Below are 13,429 nucleotides of genomic sequence, written 5' to 3'. Positions count from 1 at the left end.
AGCTTACAATATGATATAATATATTACACAATATTCCTCTATCTTTTTCTCATTAATTCATTTTTTTTCTTTTGTTGATACCGAGTCCCTGATGGCTTTGACCTTTAAAGGATAAAACGCTTAATCCATGTAAGCACAGATGTTCCTGGTTGGCTTTCTAACATCAGTGCCCACTATCACCATGGACACCATAAAATACAGTGCAAGCGTAAAACGCTAACCAATTCTAAATTATAAATAAAACCCAGCTTAAGAACATGTATATACAGTTCAGCGTTGATGGAGCCATTCCAGATGTGCAATCTGCCCATTCCATAGGCACTAATGCACTCCCATACCATCAGCTTTTTAAACTGAGTGCTGATATCAAGCCAGATGGTCCCTCTCCTCTTGAGGACGTGGTGTCCATGTTTTCCAAAAATAAATGTAACTTGTGATTTGTCTGACCACAGAACAGTTTTCCACTTTGCCTCAGTACATTTTAATTGAACTTTGGCCCAAAGAGGATGGCGGCGTTTCTGGATCATGACTTCTTCTGTGCATGATAGCCAATTAATCTGCATTTGTGGATCACATGGCAAACTGTGTTCTCAAATGATTCCCTGAGGTGTTTTTAAACCCATTCAATGATTTCCATTACAGAATCATGACTGAATGCAGTGACGCCTGAGGACCCGAAGATCACAATCATCCAATATTGATTTTCGTCCCTTGTCCCTGTTTACAGAAATTTCCCCAGATTTATTGAAACTTTTGATATGTACTGTAAATGATGGGATATTCAACTGTTTTCCAATTTAATGTCGAGGAACATTATTCTGAAATTGTTCCACAATTTCTAAACACAGTTTTTCACAAATTGATCAAATCTCTGGCCATCTTTACTTCTGAGAGACTCTGCCTCTCTATACACTGTTTCAAGTCAAGTCAAGTGAAGTCAAGTTTATTTCTATTGCGCTTTTCACAACAGACATTGTCTCAAAGCAGCCTCACAGAAATCAACAGTTAAGGTGAATGGTGTGTATTTGTCCCTGATGAGCAGCCGTGGAGACTGTGGGAAGAAAAAACTCCCTTAGATGTTATGAGGAAGAAACCTTGAGAGGAACCAGACTCAAAAGGGGAACCCATTCTCCTTTGGGTGACATCAAGAGTATTTATACCTGATCATCTTGCCCGATCATGTTGACCTGCTGTCAAAAACCTTAATTGGTTGCAAAATGTTTCTCCAACTGTTTAATTTGAATAACAATTACTTATTCCAGACTTTTGTTCCCCCGTGTCGACTTTTTTGAGACGTGTTGCAAATGTAAAAAAGAAATGAAGTTCGATTGTAAATAAAATGTGGATTTATAAGATTTGAAAATCATTACATTGTGTTTTTATTTACATTTTACACAGTGTTTTGAAGTTGGAGTTGTACCCCTCTGTTGGATTTGTGAATACTGTGGCATTTATAATTGTATGGCAACATGATGAGACCATTACACGCATATTAATTCCGAGTTTGTTTTTAATCCGATTGTGTAAATATTCTAACCTGGTGATTATATAAGCTTCACTCACCTGTAGCTTTATAGCTCCAGTGCGAAAAAATAAATCCATAATGATAATATTAATGTTCCTCAGTTAACAGGGAGCAGTGTGTACATTTCCAGTTTCCTTCAATCCCTTTGTTTATCAGTTCGTGTCATAAATTGAGATATATTGTGTGGAATTTCTTCTGTTGTCTCGAGTTTACTCCAGCTGCTCTATATCACACAGCTTAAAAAGGACCCTACATATCAGTGAGTATGTTTGAGTCCTCTGATATACCCTGATTATAGTTCTCCAGGTCAGTCAATATGTGCTTAACAAAGCCCTTAATGATGTAGTGGAAAAATAGACAGGATGGTCGTCGCTATGGAGGCAGTGGCTTCGATCTGAGTTACGGCTCTCCAGAGATACCCAGAGGTCATTCAGTGTGTCGTGTTGAATTATGTTATGGTTGCGGATAACTGTGAGACTTTAACATAGATTTCCCCTTCAGTTTTAAACTGCTCTGCTACTTCAGCAAAGCTATGAGTAGATTTGTTTGTTCAAATTACGTGCACAAAACGCCAGAAAGTGTGTGTACACCTGACCATGAGCTTCATATGGGCTTTTTGAACATTTCATTCCACATTTAGCCCCCACTCCACTCCTCTGGGAAGATGTTCCACTAGATTGTGTGGAAATGTGTGCTCCTTCAGATATGTGTTAGTAAGGTCAGTTACTGATGTAGGTGAGGAGGCCTGGGGTGCTGTCAGTTGTTCAGTAGGGTTGAGGGTCCGAGCTCTATAGCAGGAGATCTTGCACTCCAACCGATGTAAAGCATATCTTCATGGAGCTAACTTGCATAGCTTTTTTTAAACAAGGGACATCACACAAAAGCAGCTAAAAATGAAAATGAAACAAATCTTTTAATGAAGGTAATCACCTTCGCAGTTCACATCAGATTAAGCCGACTCAAATTCCACATCATTAACTACTGTCCTGTTTTATACCTTATCGTGTCTGTGTAAACGTATGCTCTACCATAAACTTTCATAAAATGTAAACAGTTACAAAATGTTCAACCCGGTGTTCATTAATGCAGCAGCTTTTTTCAGGCTGACTTACACTTAAGATCTCCATCTCATGTAGATCTTCATTATGCTGTCTTTGTGCACACTTTGTGTACGTCATGATGGAACAGGTTTGGGAAAATTTTATGCCACCGCATCCAGAGTATACAAGTGTGTGCGGTCCCGATAGATTTGGCTTTACATTTGTACACCTTTGCTGTTAAGGTTCATGTTGGTAAATTATATTCTATATAAACTTTTAACATGGATTGTCTTTCCGTTTTCGACTTGTTCCACAGAATCAGTATCACTTGATGTAAAAAAAAAAAAGACGGACCGATAGAATCTGCCAGGGTAGTGATAATAGATGAGAAAAGCACAGACCTTTTTTATTTAAATGTCATTTAAATATGTTTGTCATATACATTTCTCTAAAATGTAGTGTCCAAGTAACATTTTTAAATAATTACAGGCGTATTCATAATATTCATTTGTAAAATAAATTTAAAACATTTTAAAAAAGCAAAAGTAGAGACCGATTTTTCTGTGACACTGGTTTGGGAATCTCTATACAGAGCTCTTATCTTTTACCCGACTAAAATTCATTGGTTAGATTTTAGTCCATGCTATTCTGCCGGGATTACAGAGTATTGCTCTTGCTAGCTAACACTTGCTACTTAGCCGCTAGTAAAATTTGGTTTCAGAGTAGCTAGAATATTGTTAATGAACGTTTAACTGATAAACGTACGCAGGAATACATTAGTGTATGTGTCATCATGTTGGTGTTGTTGCAATTTTGTCAGAGCCCCACAAACTGACCTGCTGTTACTCCACGAGAATTGCATCACAAGCACTTCTCAATCCTTACCAAATATACTGCAAGAACTTCCTTCCTCCTGTCTTTATTTTTATAATTTTTTTCGTTATGCAAGCAAACCTCCAACGTTGCGCCGCTCAATGCCTTAATCACCTCAAAGCTCACTGGTTTATTATAAAACGAATATTAGCAGTATTTCTGACTTAAGGCTAAATAACCTCCAGCTATGTACCGAACCAGACAGTGTTTTGGTTTTAAAATGGACTTTGTAACATCCTGCTGTCCATTTTTATACATAACTGTGCATCAGTATCATTTACATTTACAGAACTGAGAAGTTGAGGGGTTAAGGGACTTGGTGAAGCTCCCAGCAATGGCAGCTTAGTAATTGCAGGATTTGAACTCACAACCTTCTGATCTGAAGCGACCCCCTCCCTGTGTAGCCACATTTGCAGATCAGTTTGAAGACTACAAGTTCCCCAAAAGCAGAGATCTTGGTGATGTCTAAGTACGTTTTTGGTTCCATAGCACTTTTTTTTGTTTTTTTTTGTACTTTTGAACACATTTATATATTTTATAAAGAATATTTCATTTATATTTTAATAATATTTCATTTATATAGATTTTTCTTGTAAACTGAAGCAGTCTCTGGCTATGGAATTTTCTTTTGGGATTAAAAAAGTTCTGTCTTATACACAGGTAACACTGATGAACATATTCATAGTATTTAGTACATATTCAGCATTTTTATTGTCCATGTAAAAAAATATATATATGTATATTTTTACATATATTTTTACATATTTTATATATATATATATATATATATATATATATATATATATATATATATATATTTAGTGAGGAAAATAAGTATTTGAACACCCTGCTATTTTGCAAGTTCTCCCACTTAGAAATCATGGAGGGGTCTGAAATTGTCATCGTAGGTGCATGTCCACTGTGAGAGACATAATCTAAAAAAAAATCCAGAAATCACAATGTATGATTTTTTAACTATTTATTTGTATGATACAACTGCAAATAAGTATTTGAACACCTGTCTATCAGCTAGAATTCTGACCCTCAAAGACCTGTTAGTCTGCCTTTAAAATGTCCACCTCCACTACATTTATTATCCTAAATTAGATGCACCTGTTTGAGGTCGTTAGCTGCATAAAGACACCTGTCCACCCCATACAATCAGTAAGAATCCAACTACTAACATGGCCAAGACCAAAGAGCTGTCCAAAGACACTAGAGACAAAATTGTACACCTCCACAAGGCTGGAAAGAGCTACGGGGAAATTGCCAAGCAGCTTGGTGAAAAAAGGTCCACTGTTGGAGCAATCATTAGAAAATGGAAGAAGCTAAACATGACTGTCAATCTCCCTCGGACTGGGGCTCCATGCAAGATCTCACCTCGTGGGGTCTCAATGATCCTAAGGAAGGTGGGAAATCAGCCCAGAACTACACTGGAGGAGCTGGTCAATGACCTGAAAAGAGCTGGGACCACCGTTTCCAAGGTTACTGTTGGTAATACACTAAGACGTCATGGTTTGAAATCATGCATGGCACGGAAGGTTCCCCTGCTTAAACCAGCACATGTCCAGGCACGTCTTAAGTTTGCCAATGACCATTTAAATGATCCAGAGGAGTCATGGGAGAAAGTCATGTGGTCAGATGAGACCAAAATAGAACTTTTGGGTCATAATTCCACTAAACGTGTTTAGAGGAAGAAGAAAGATGAGTACCATCCCAAGAACACCATCCCTACTGTGAAGCATGGGGGTGGTAGCATCATGCTTTGGGGGTGTTTTTCTGCACATGGGACAGGGCGACTGCACTGTATTAAGGAGAGGATGACCGGGGCCATGTATTGCAAGATTTTGGGGAACAACCTCCTTCCCTCAGTAAGAGCATTGAAGATGGGTCGAGGCTGGGTCTTCCAACATGACAATGACCCGAAGCACACAGCCAGGATAACCAAGGAGTGGCTCTGTAAGAAGCATATTAAGGTTCTGGCGTGGCCTAGCCAGTCTCCAGACCTAAACCCAATAGAGAATCTTTGGAAGGAGCTCAAACTCCGTGTTTCTCAGCGACAGGCCAGAAACCTGACTGATCTAGAGAAGATCTGTGTGGAGGAGTGGGCCAAAATCCCTCCTGCAGTGTGTGCAAACCTGGTGAAAAACTACAGGAAACGTTTGACCTCTGTAATTGCAAACAAAGGCTACTGTTCCAAATATTAAAATTGACTTTCTCAGGTGTTCAAATACTTATTTGCAGCTGTATCATACAAATAAATAGTTAAAAAATCATACATTGTGATTTCATTGTGATTTTTTTTTTTAGATTATGTCTCTCACAGTGGACATGCACCTACAATGACAATTTCAGACCCCTCCATGATTTCTAAGTGGGAGAACTTGCAAAATAGCAGGGTGTTCAAATACTTATTTTCCTCACTATATATATATATATATATATATATATATATATATATATATATATATATATATATATATATATATACATTTTGTCCTCAAAGTTGACCTGTAAGAAGCAGGAAAAAATGGGCGAGCGTAAGGATTTGACGAGGGCCAAATAGTGACGTCTAGACGTCTGGGTCAGAGCGTCTCCAAAACTGCTGCTCTTGTGGAATGTTCCCGGTCTGCAGTGCTTAGTATCTATCAAAAGTACACCAAGGAATGAACAGTGGTGAACCGGCGACAGGGTCGTAGGCGGCCGAGGCTCATTGATGTACGTGGGGAGCGAAGGCTAGTCCGTGTGGTCCGATCCAACAGACAAGCTCATGTAACTCAAACTGCTGAAGAAGCTCATGCTGTTAATGCTCGACGGGTCACGATTGCTTAAGCAACAAAACACAATATTAAGCAGGTGGTCATAACGTTATGGCTGATCATAGCCACATTACATCATTAGTCGCTACTATTCATATTACATTCACATTCACATTCAATTCACTTCATATTTACTATTGATAATACCATTTATATTACATTCTATAATAATGGTTGAATAATAATGGTCAAAGCAGATATTTTGCACAAAGCATCCAATAAAGGAATACTAAAAGAACACTTGAAGTGCATTTTTAGATTCTTGCTACTGTTTGGTGCAACTTTTAAGCCTGTGATTTTGTGTCAAAGTAATGTTGTGTACCACAAATAAACCATTAAACCTATAAGTGTACATTTACAAAATAACAAAAAAATATTTGAATACCACTGAAAATTCTTCTACAAATTTAATGTTGTGGGTCCACCGGGGCTTCATAGCTGCCCTGAAGGAACAAGCCGGCGCTAGGAAAAGGTTTGTGGACACCTAACTATAAGATTTATATGTGCATATTGAACATCTCATTCCACATTGAGTCCCCATTTGCAGTTATATTAATCTCCTGTATTTTTGGAAAGATGTTCCACTAGATTTTGTGAAAATTTGTGTCAGCCACAAAAGGGTGTTTAAAAAGGGGGGTAAAGTCAGGTACTGATGTAGGTGAGGTGAGGAGGTCTGGAGTCACTATAGCAGGACATCTTCCACTCCAACTAATACAAAGCATATCTTCATTGATATTGTGTATATCACTAGCTTTGTACACAGGGGTATTGTCCTGCTGGAGAAGGTTTGGGTCTTCTAGTTCAAGTGAAGAGAAAATGTCAAACTAGTGCGTCCAAACACATCTGACACAATTGTGACTTGAATTTTGTGGCACAAGTTTGTGGAAGAACCACATATGGATGGAACTGTACCTTGAAGCTGTACAGTGGGACAGAGTTTTGATTAGAAGTGAACGGGGAAACTGCATTAACACACTTCTATACATTTAATACATGGCATAAAGTAACATCTTGTGACTTTACATAAACTCTACATAAATAGAAACAGCGTTTATTTCTCACATAAACTTTGCACACAGTGAAATACTATTCACACAATATCTAAAGTGGTCTGCATGAGTTAAACCCTAAAGCGGCACAACCTGCTGATCAGTAACCCAGAGGTCTAATCATTAAACCACCACTGCCCTTTAATTTGAACAAATTGAACCATAAGTAAAAATACACAAAAAGTCTATAAATATGTTCAAGTGTTTGAGTGGTAACTCCATCTGGAGTCAGACAGCATTATTAATCATGGATTATTTCTTAAAATAATATACAAAATGTACCGCATCTTCATTGTAGGTACATTAATGTAGTAACCATGATGTTTCCAGTGATACATCCAGAAGTTAAAAAGCAGTTACTGCTATACAGTTTGTCTTGTTGCGGTTCGTTTCAGCGTCTGTTTTCGCTTCTTTCACTTTGCCAACTTTTAAAATACTTTGTTTAAGATGGTTGTAAAACCACTCCAAGTCCTGACTATCTTCTGGCCAACAGAGATACCTCCTGGTCTGGAAGTAGGTTCTGACCGGCTCGTATTTCAACAGTCTGTAACGTGGGATGTCGTCCACAAGGAGCACCAGTAAAACATCCTGGACCTCTTTTTGCATTTTGGTCTGGGCTAAACTGAAGGCTTCCAAACACCAGCCATCCTTGAAGAATTCTCTGGAGAGGACGCACAATGTTGTCTTACTCTTCCAGATTGCGTTGCGCATGTTAGAGAGATGATCTTCTCCTGGTATAAAGTCCCGCGCTTCGAAGCAACAACGTAATTCGTTTTGATCTGAGAACTGGGTGTCTAGCTTTTTCAGCAAGGCTTTTGTCACCCATTTGATGTCTTTAGAACTGAAGCATAAGTAGACATCGTACATGTAGTCATTATTAGCAGGCAGTTTTGGGACTCCCTCCACAAATCCAACAATAAACTTCTTGTAAATCTTGAAGCAGTAGCCACGCAGCCGGACGAAAATAACAGCCCCTGTGGAGATTAGTATAATAAGTACGGTCCAGCAGATGAAAAGCGTGAGCTTTAGTTCCTCGATGATCTTCTCGTCCTCTTGATCCTCGCAAAGTTGAACATGCAGGAGAGGTTTCCCTCGTCGATCTTCTGGAAACTCGCACGTGAGTTCCTCGATAGTGGAATCCATTTGCACATCTGTATGATTCAACCATGTCTGTAAATCTGCCAGGCCGCAATCGCACAGAAACTGATTCCCACGCAAGCTGATGGTGGTCAGGGTGCTGAAGGCTTGTGGATCAACAGAACCGAGATGATTTGAAGCAAGGTTGAGTGTCCTCAGACTGTTGGGAAATATGCCGTTAGGTATGTAGGTGAGAGCGTTAACGGATAAATCTAAAAAATGTAAAGAGGTGAGGCCCTTGAAAATGTTCTCCGGAAGAGACCGTAAGAAGTTACTTTTAAGAAAAAGCTTCTGCAACTGGTGAAGATGGTCAAACATGTCCAGACATTCTTCTTGTGACCAGAGGTTTTGCAAGGCAGTCATCTTGAGGTCAAGATATATGACCTTGTTTAAAGGTGACACGGGATGGTTAGTTTGAAAACACCACGACAAAGTGTTGCGTCCAAGGTCTATTTGTTCAATATTGGGCAACTCCACTAAGATGGTGTACAAGCTGTCTGCATTATTTAATCTGTTGTAATTCAGATTTATGACTGCAATGTTTCTTGTTTGGCTCGAAAGGCCATACAAGGATGAAATTTTGTTGTTGTCCAAGAAAAGTATTCGAAGTGACGGAAGGTTGGCCAGGTTGTTAAGGAATTGTAAAGAGTTTTCAGAGAGAAACAGGTTAACTAGATTGTTCAGTCCTTGAAATGACTCAGACATTAGTATCTTTATGTTATTATTAGATAAATCCAGTGTCTCGAGACTTTGTAAATGATTAAAAGTTTCAGAATTAATTTTATCCAAAAGGTTATTGGACAGATTGAGAAATCTTAAATTGTCCAGTCTATTAAAAGCATCTCTTTCAATCTGGTTGATTACATTATCAGCTAATGAGATTTCTATTAAATCTGGCATGTGACTGAATACTGAATTTTTGAGCTCAAAAATTCTGCCATTGGACAGGTCCAGAGCCTTAATGCCGCTCTCAGACAGATCCTTAAACGTATTCCTGTCTGGGTCTTTCATGTTGTTGTACCAAACTCCCTTTCCCATGCTGCCGCTGGAATTAAGGATCAGAATGATCATTTTGGTTCCTCTGATGGCTTTAAAGAACAGCACTGTTATGTCAACACTGAAGCTGTTTAGAGACAAATCAAGCACCTCAATAGACATGTTCTTGAACGGGTTTCCACATTTACTCCACGAGTCCCAATATGGATTCATATCAAACATTTTGATATCACTCAATTTGAACAGAGTGAATTGTTTTCCTTGGAAATGGATCAGATCTTCTTCACAAAAACTGTTAATCCAGTTATTAGAAATGTCCACAGTGTGCAATTTGCTCATGTTGGCAAAGAAAGAAGCGGGACGGATTCGACGTATATTATTTCCAGAGAGTAAAAGTTCCTCCAAAGACACCAGAGGTCTCAGATAGTCTCCTGAAAGAATAGAGTCTTGTAACTTGCACTCTGAAAGAATGAGAATCTGAAGGTTGTATAATCCAATAAATGCTCCCGGATCCACCTGTAGGTCCGTGTTGTATATCAAATCTAATACTATTAGATTGGACAGTCCACTAAAGGCATTCTTCCTTAAGGTAAGTTTCACTTCCTGTTGCTGGATCTTAAGGATTTGTAGCGCTTCCAAACCTTCGAATGATTTCTCATGGATTTCACCGATGTAATTTAAACTCAGATCCAAATCAGTTATATAAGGAGGCAAAGCTGGAACCTCGTGCAGGTTTCTCAGGAGACAGATGGCTTTGTTTTCTTTAATGGTGCATTTTGAGGTAGATTCTGCCAGCAGAATACAGATCCAAAGTAGCACAGGGGGCAAAATAAAACTGGATCCGCTTGCCATGATGAGACCCCTGCAAAAAAACAGAGAAAATTATTAAGGCATGAATGACCTGCACCCAGAGGATCAGCAGTTTCTGAAATACTCCCACCAACAACTATGACAAGGCACAGAGACCACATTGTGAATATGACCTGAATCTGATGATCTGTATCTCCCTGACATTGCACATTCTCAAACTGTGATATGATTGGCTGATAAAAATCAATGCAAAAATGAACAGGAGCACAAGTGTTCCTTTTAAATTGACTAGTGTGTTTGTAAATGGAAAATAATGCAAATCAATTAATTACACTCAGATTAAGTCCAGTTTCTTGCTGATTAGAATTAAACCCTCGTGTGGTAAAAATATAATCGATTCCTTTATATTCAGTATGCATTTTATGAGGCACAGGAAGCCGGTCCATTCCAAAAACCCCCTCAAATTCATACTCAGTTAAGATACTGGTGTGTGTTATGGTGGTGGGAGGAAACCCACAAAACCCTGAGGAGGATTAAACCAGAGATCCTGTAGCTGCACCACTGTGCCATTTAGATAGATACATTTCATATCAAAAGTGTGGAATCACTTGGTTTTTGAGACTCTTCGATGTTCCTTTTGCTTCTATGCTCGTTAAACTCGTTAAAAGACAAAGACACACCAGAGTCCAAATGGGACATTTTTGTGTCTCTACCAGAAGAACTTGTGGAAGATGGAGAACAGGAGAGATCTGATTAGACTGCACCACCCTTACAGTTAAACATTGAAGTGGAGGCTTAATGGTTTGAGGCTGTTTTTGGAGCAGGGAAGGTTCCGGAAATTGAAAGGAATCCTGAACCAACATGGCTCCCATTATATACTTAAAAACCGTGCAATTCCATCTTGGCTGCGGGTTACTGGAAGCGACTGCACCGTACAACAAGACAACGAATACGTCCAAAGTCAAAGTGTTATTTAGAGAGCAGACAGACGTCTGGAGTGATGTCTATCATGGAACGTCCTGCTCAGTCTGCTCTGGGATGAACTCGATCACAAGAAAGAAACCTCTTCGGTGGGTTTTACAGGAGGCAATACAAAGTGTTTGAGCTGAATGTTTGGGAGAACGGACTGTCCGGATGCCTAAAGTGTGTAACGCTGTTCTTAATGCTAAGGGAGGATGTTTCACTGAAACTTAAGTGGAATATCTGGACATTTATCGATTTATTTGGTCAAAGTCAATCTTCATACTGTTAGATTGCCTAGTTTAAGAGATAAGAGCTAAAATTAGGCTTTGAAACACCAAAAAAAACCGATATGCGCTCCAACACAGAGACATCTGAAATCTGTCAACTGCTGACAAACAAATCTTTTTCCAAAAGGTTTGTGGACACCTGCTTCGTATGTGTGTGTTGAACATCCCATAGAACACTGGTCCCCAAACTTTTTAGCGCCACGGACCGGTTTAATATCGGACAATATTTTCACGGACCGGCTTTTAAGGTGTGGCGGACGAATGCAACTAAATAAAATGATACGAGCAGCGTTAAAAACTGGTATTTTCTAAATATAATAATAAACGTGAATCCACTGTGTTGTTGTTTGTTAATTTTGCTCGCTTGGGGGTTTGAATTTAGCGGTAATGTATTATGTGTTAGCGGCCGGAGCCTCTTTAAGAAGGTAGAGGATGGAGGTAAGACGTGTGACCGAGGCATCATGACATGCATCAAGAGTGAATCATAGACAGATGTGGAGGAGAGAATCCGGTCATTTTTTCAAAATAAAACATAGTTTAGAATCAGATAATAAATAAAACGGAATTATTGTAAGTTATGTATTATTTCTGTGCAGCCCGGTACCAACTGACCCACAGACCGGTGCCAGTGTGTGGCCCAGGGGTTAGGGACCACTGCCATAGAACATTTAGCCCCTTTTTCACAATTTTGAAACTTGACTTTTCCAGTTATATGCAGGTTCTCCTCTAAATGTTACCATAAAAATGGAAATTGTATAGAATGTCTTTGGATGCTGCAGCATGAAATCTTTCATTCAGTTGAACTAGGAGACCCAAACCTGTTCCAGCATGACACAAAGCCAGTTCCATGAAGCTTCACATTGGTTGGAGTGAAGATTATGATAACCATGCTCAATGGCACTCATCTCAACCCTACTGAACACCTCTGGTATTAATTTTTAACTCTAATTGCCCCAAAGGACTCATCTTATACCCCAAAGTCCCTTACTTTTGTCAAATATTTGCCCCTATCAGTTTAACTCTGATGCCATGCATGCCCACAGCAAAAACACCAAATATACTTTTTGTTTCTAATGGTAAACTCCATATGTTTAGAATGAAATAACTGGTAAACACCCACAGATCTGATCTCCAGACTCTTACCTCATCCGTTTTCTGCGTTGAAATCTGATAAAAGGATAAAGCTGTGAGAGGGAAAAAAATCCTGTTGGTATCAGTGAGCAGTTGGTACCTGTAGGAGTGTAAACCTGGGAATTTTGTTTGCGCTCGTGCTGGAAGGAAATGAGCGCGTTTCAGCACAGAGAAGTTCACATCCACACTGAATGGCGTAATCGTTATCTTCTCTTTCTCCTGCTTCCACTTTGCTCTTCATGTTCTCCTGTTTGCACGGGTTTCGCAATGACCTGCTCTTTCTAACAGGATATGGTTTAAAAGTTTCGAGAGAACAAACTGGAGTCAAAGCCGATCACAGTGCAGCGAACGAGCAGCTCAGTGTAAAGCACAAGAACCTGAATATGGAATGTGTAAAGCCTGGAAGAAAAATGTGGGTTTTTTTCTTTACACACACTCGCCATCCACTTTGATAGGAACACTTGAACACCTCACACAACATGGGTAATTAAGGGTCTGGTTTACTGATCACGAGGTTAAATTTTGGATAGAATTCTATCCAGTGGAGAGTCTTTACCGTGAGGTGCCATGTTGAACATCCAGTGGTCAGTATGAGAGGATTGGATTTAAAGCGCCACATCTGATCTGCTCAAATACAAGATACACAATTTTTGTATGGTCCTGACAAGCAGATAAAAACATGAACATGATGAATAGGACATGTGCATGTTTACACGACGTACAGCTGTTATCACTGAGGGTGTACTCACTTTTGTTGGCAGTTTTTTAGACAATAATGGCTGCATGTTGAGTTATATTT

General features: G+C 39.2%; 1 protein-coding gene across 1 annotated transcript; it reads right to left on the bottom strand.

Annotated features, from left to right (window-relative positions):
- Positions 1 to 7,292: 7,292 nt before the first annotated feature.
- LOC310740297 (toll-like receptor 5) lies at positions 7,293 to 12,943 on the bottom strand. The gene is made up of 2 exons (XM_083566865.1): positions 12,643 to 12,943; positions 7,293 to 10,301 (listed from the first exon to the last, which is right to left on the bottom strand). The coding sequence occupies exons 1-2, from the start codon at positions 12,645 to 12,647 to the stop codon at positions 7,652 to 7,654; spliced, it is 2,655 nt and encodes an 884-aa protein (XP_083422991.1). The 5' UTR covers positions 12,648 to 12,943; the 3' UTR covers positions 7,293 to 7,651.
- Between the last annotated feature and the right edge of the window lie 486 nt (positions 12,944 to 13,429).

Source organism: Silurus aristotelis (assembly GCF_946808225.1).
Source record: "Silurus aristotelis genome assembly, chromosome: 17".
Taxonomy (NCBI): Eukaryota; Metazoa; Chordata; class Actinopteri; order Siluriformes; family Siluridae; genus Silurus; species Silurus aristotelis.
The sequence above is the reverse complement of the archived record's forward strand: the minus strand, read 5'-3'. Positions and strand labels throughout refer to the sequence as shown.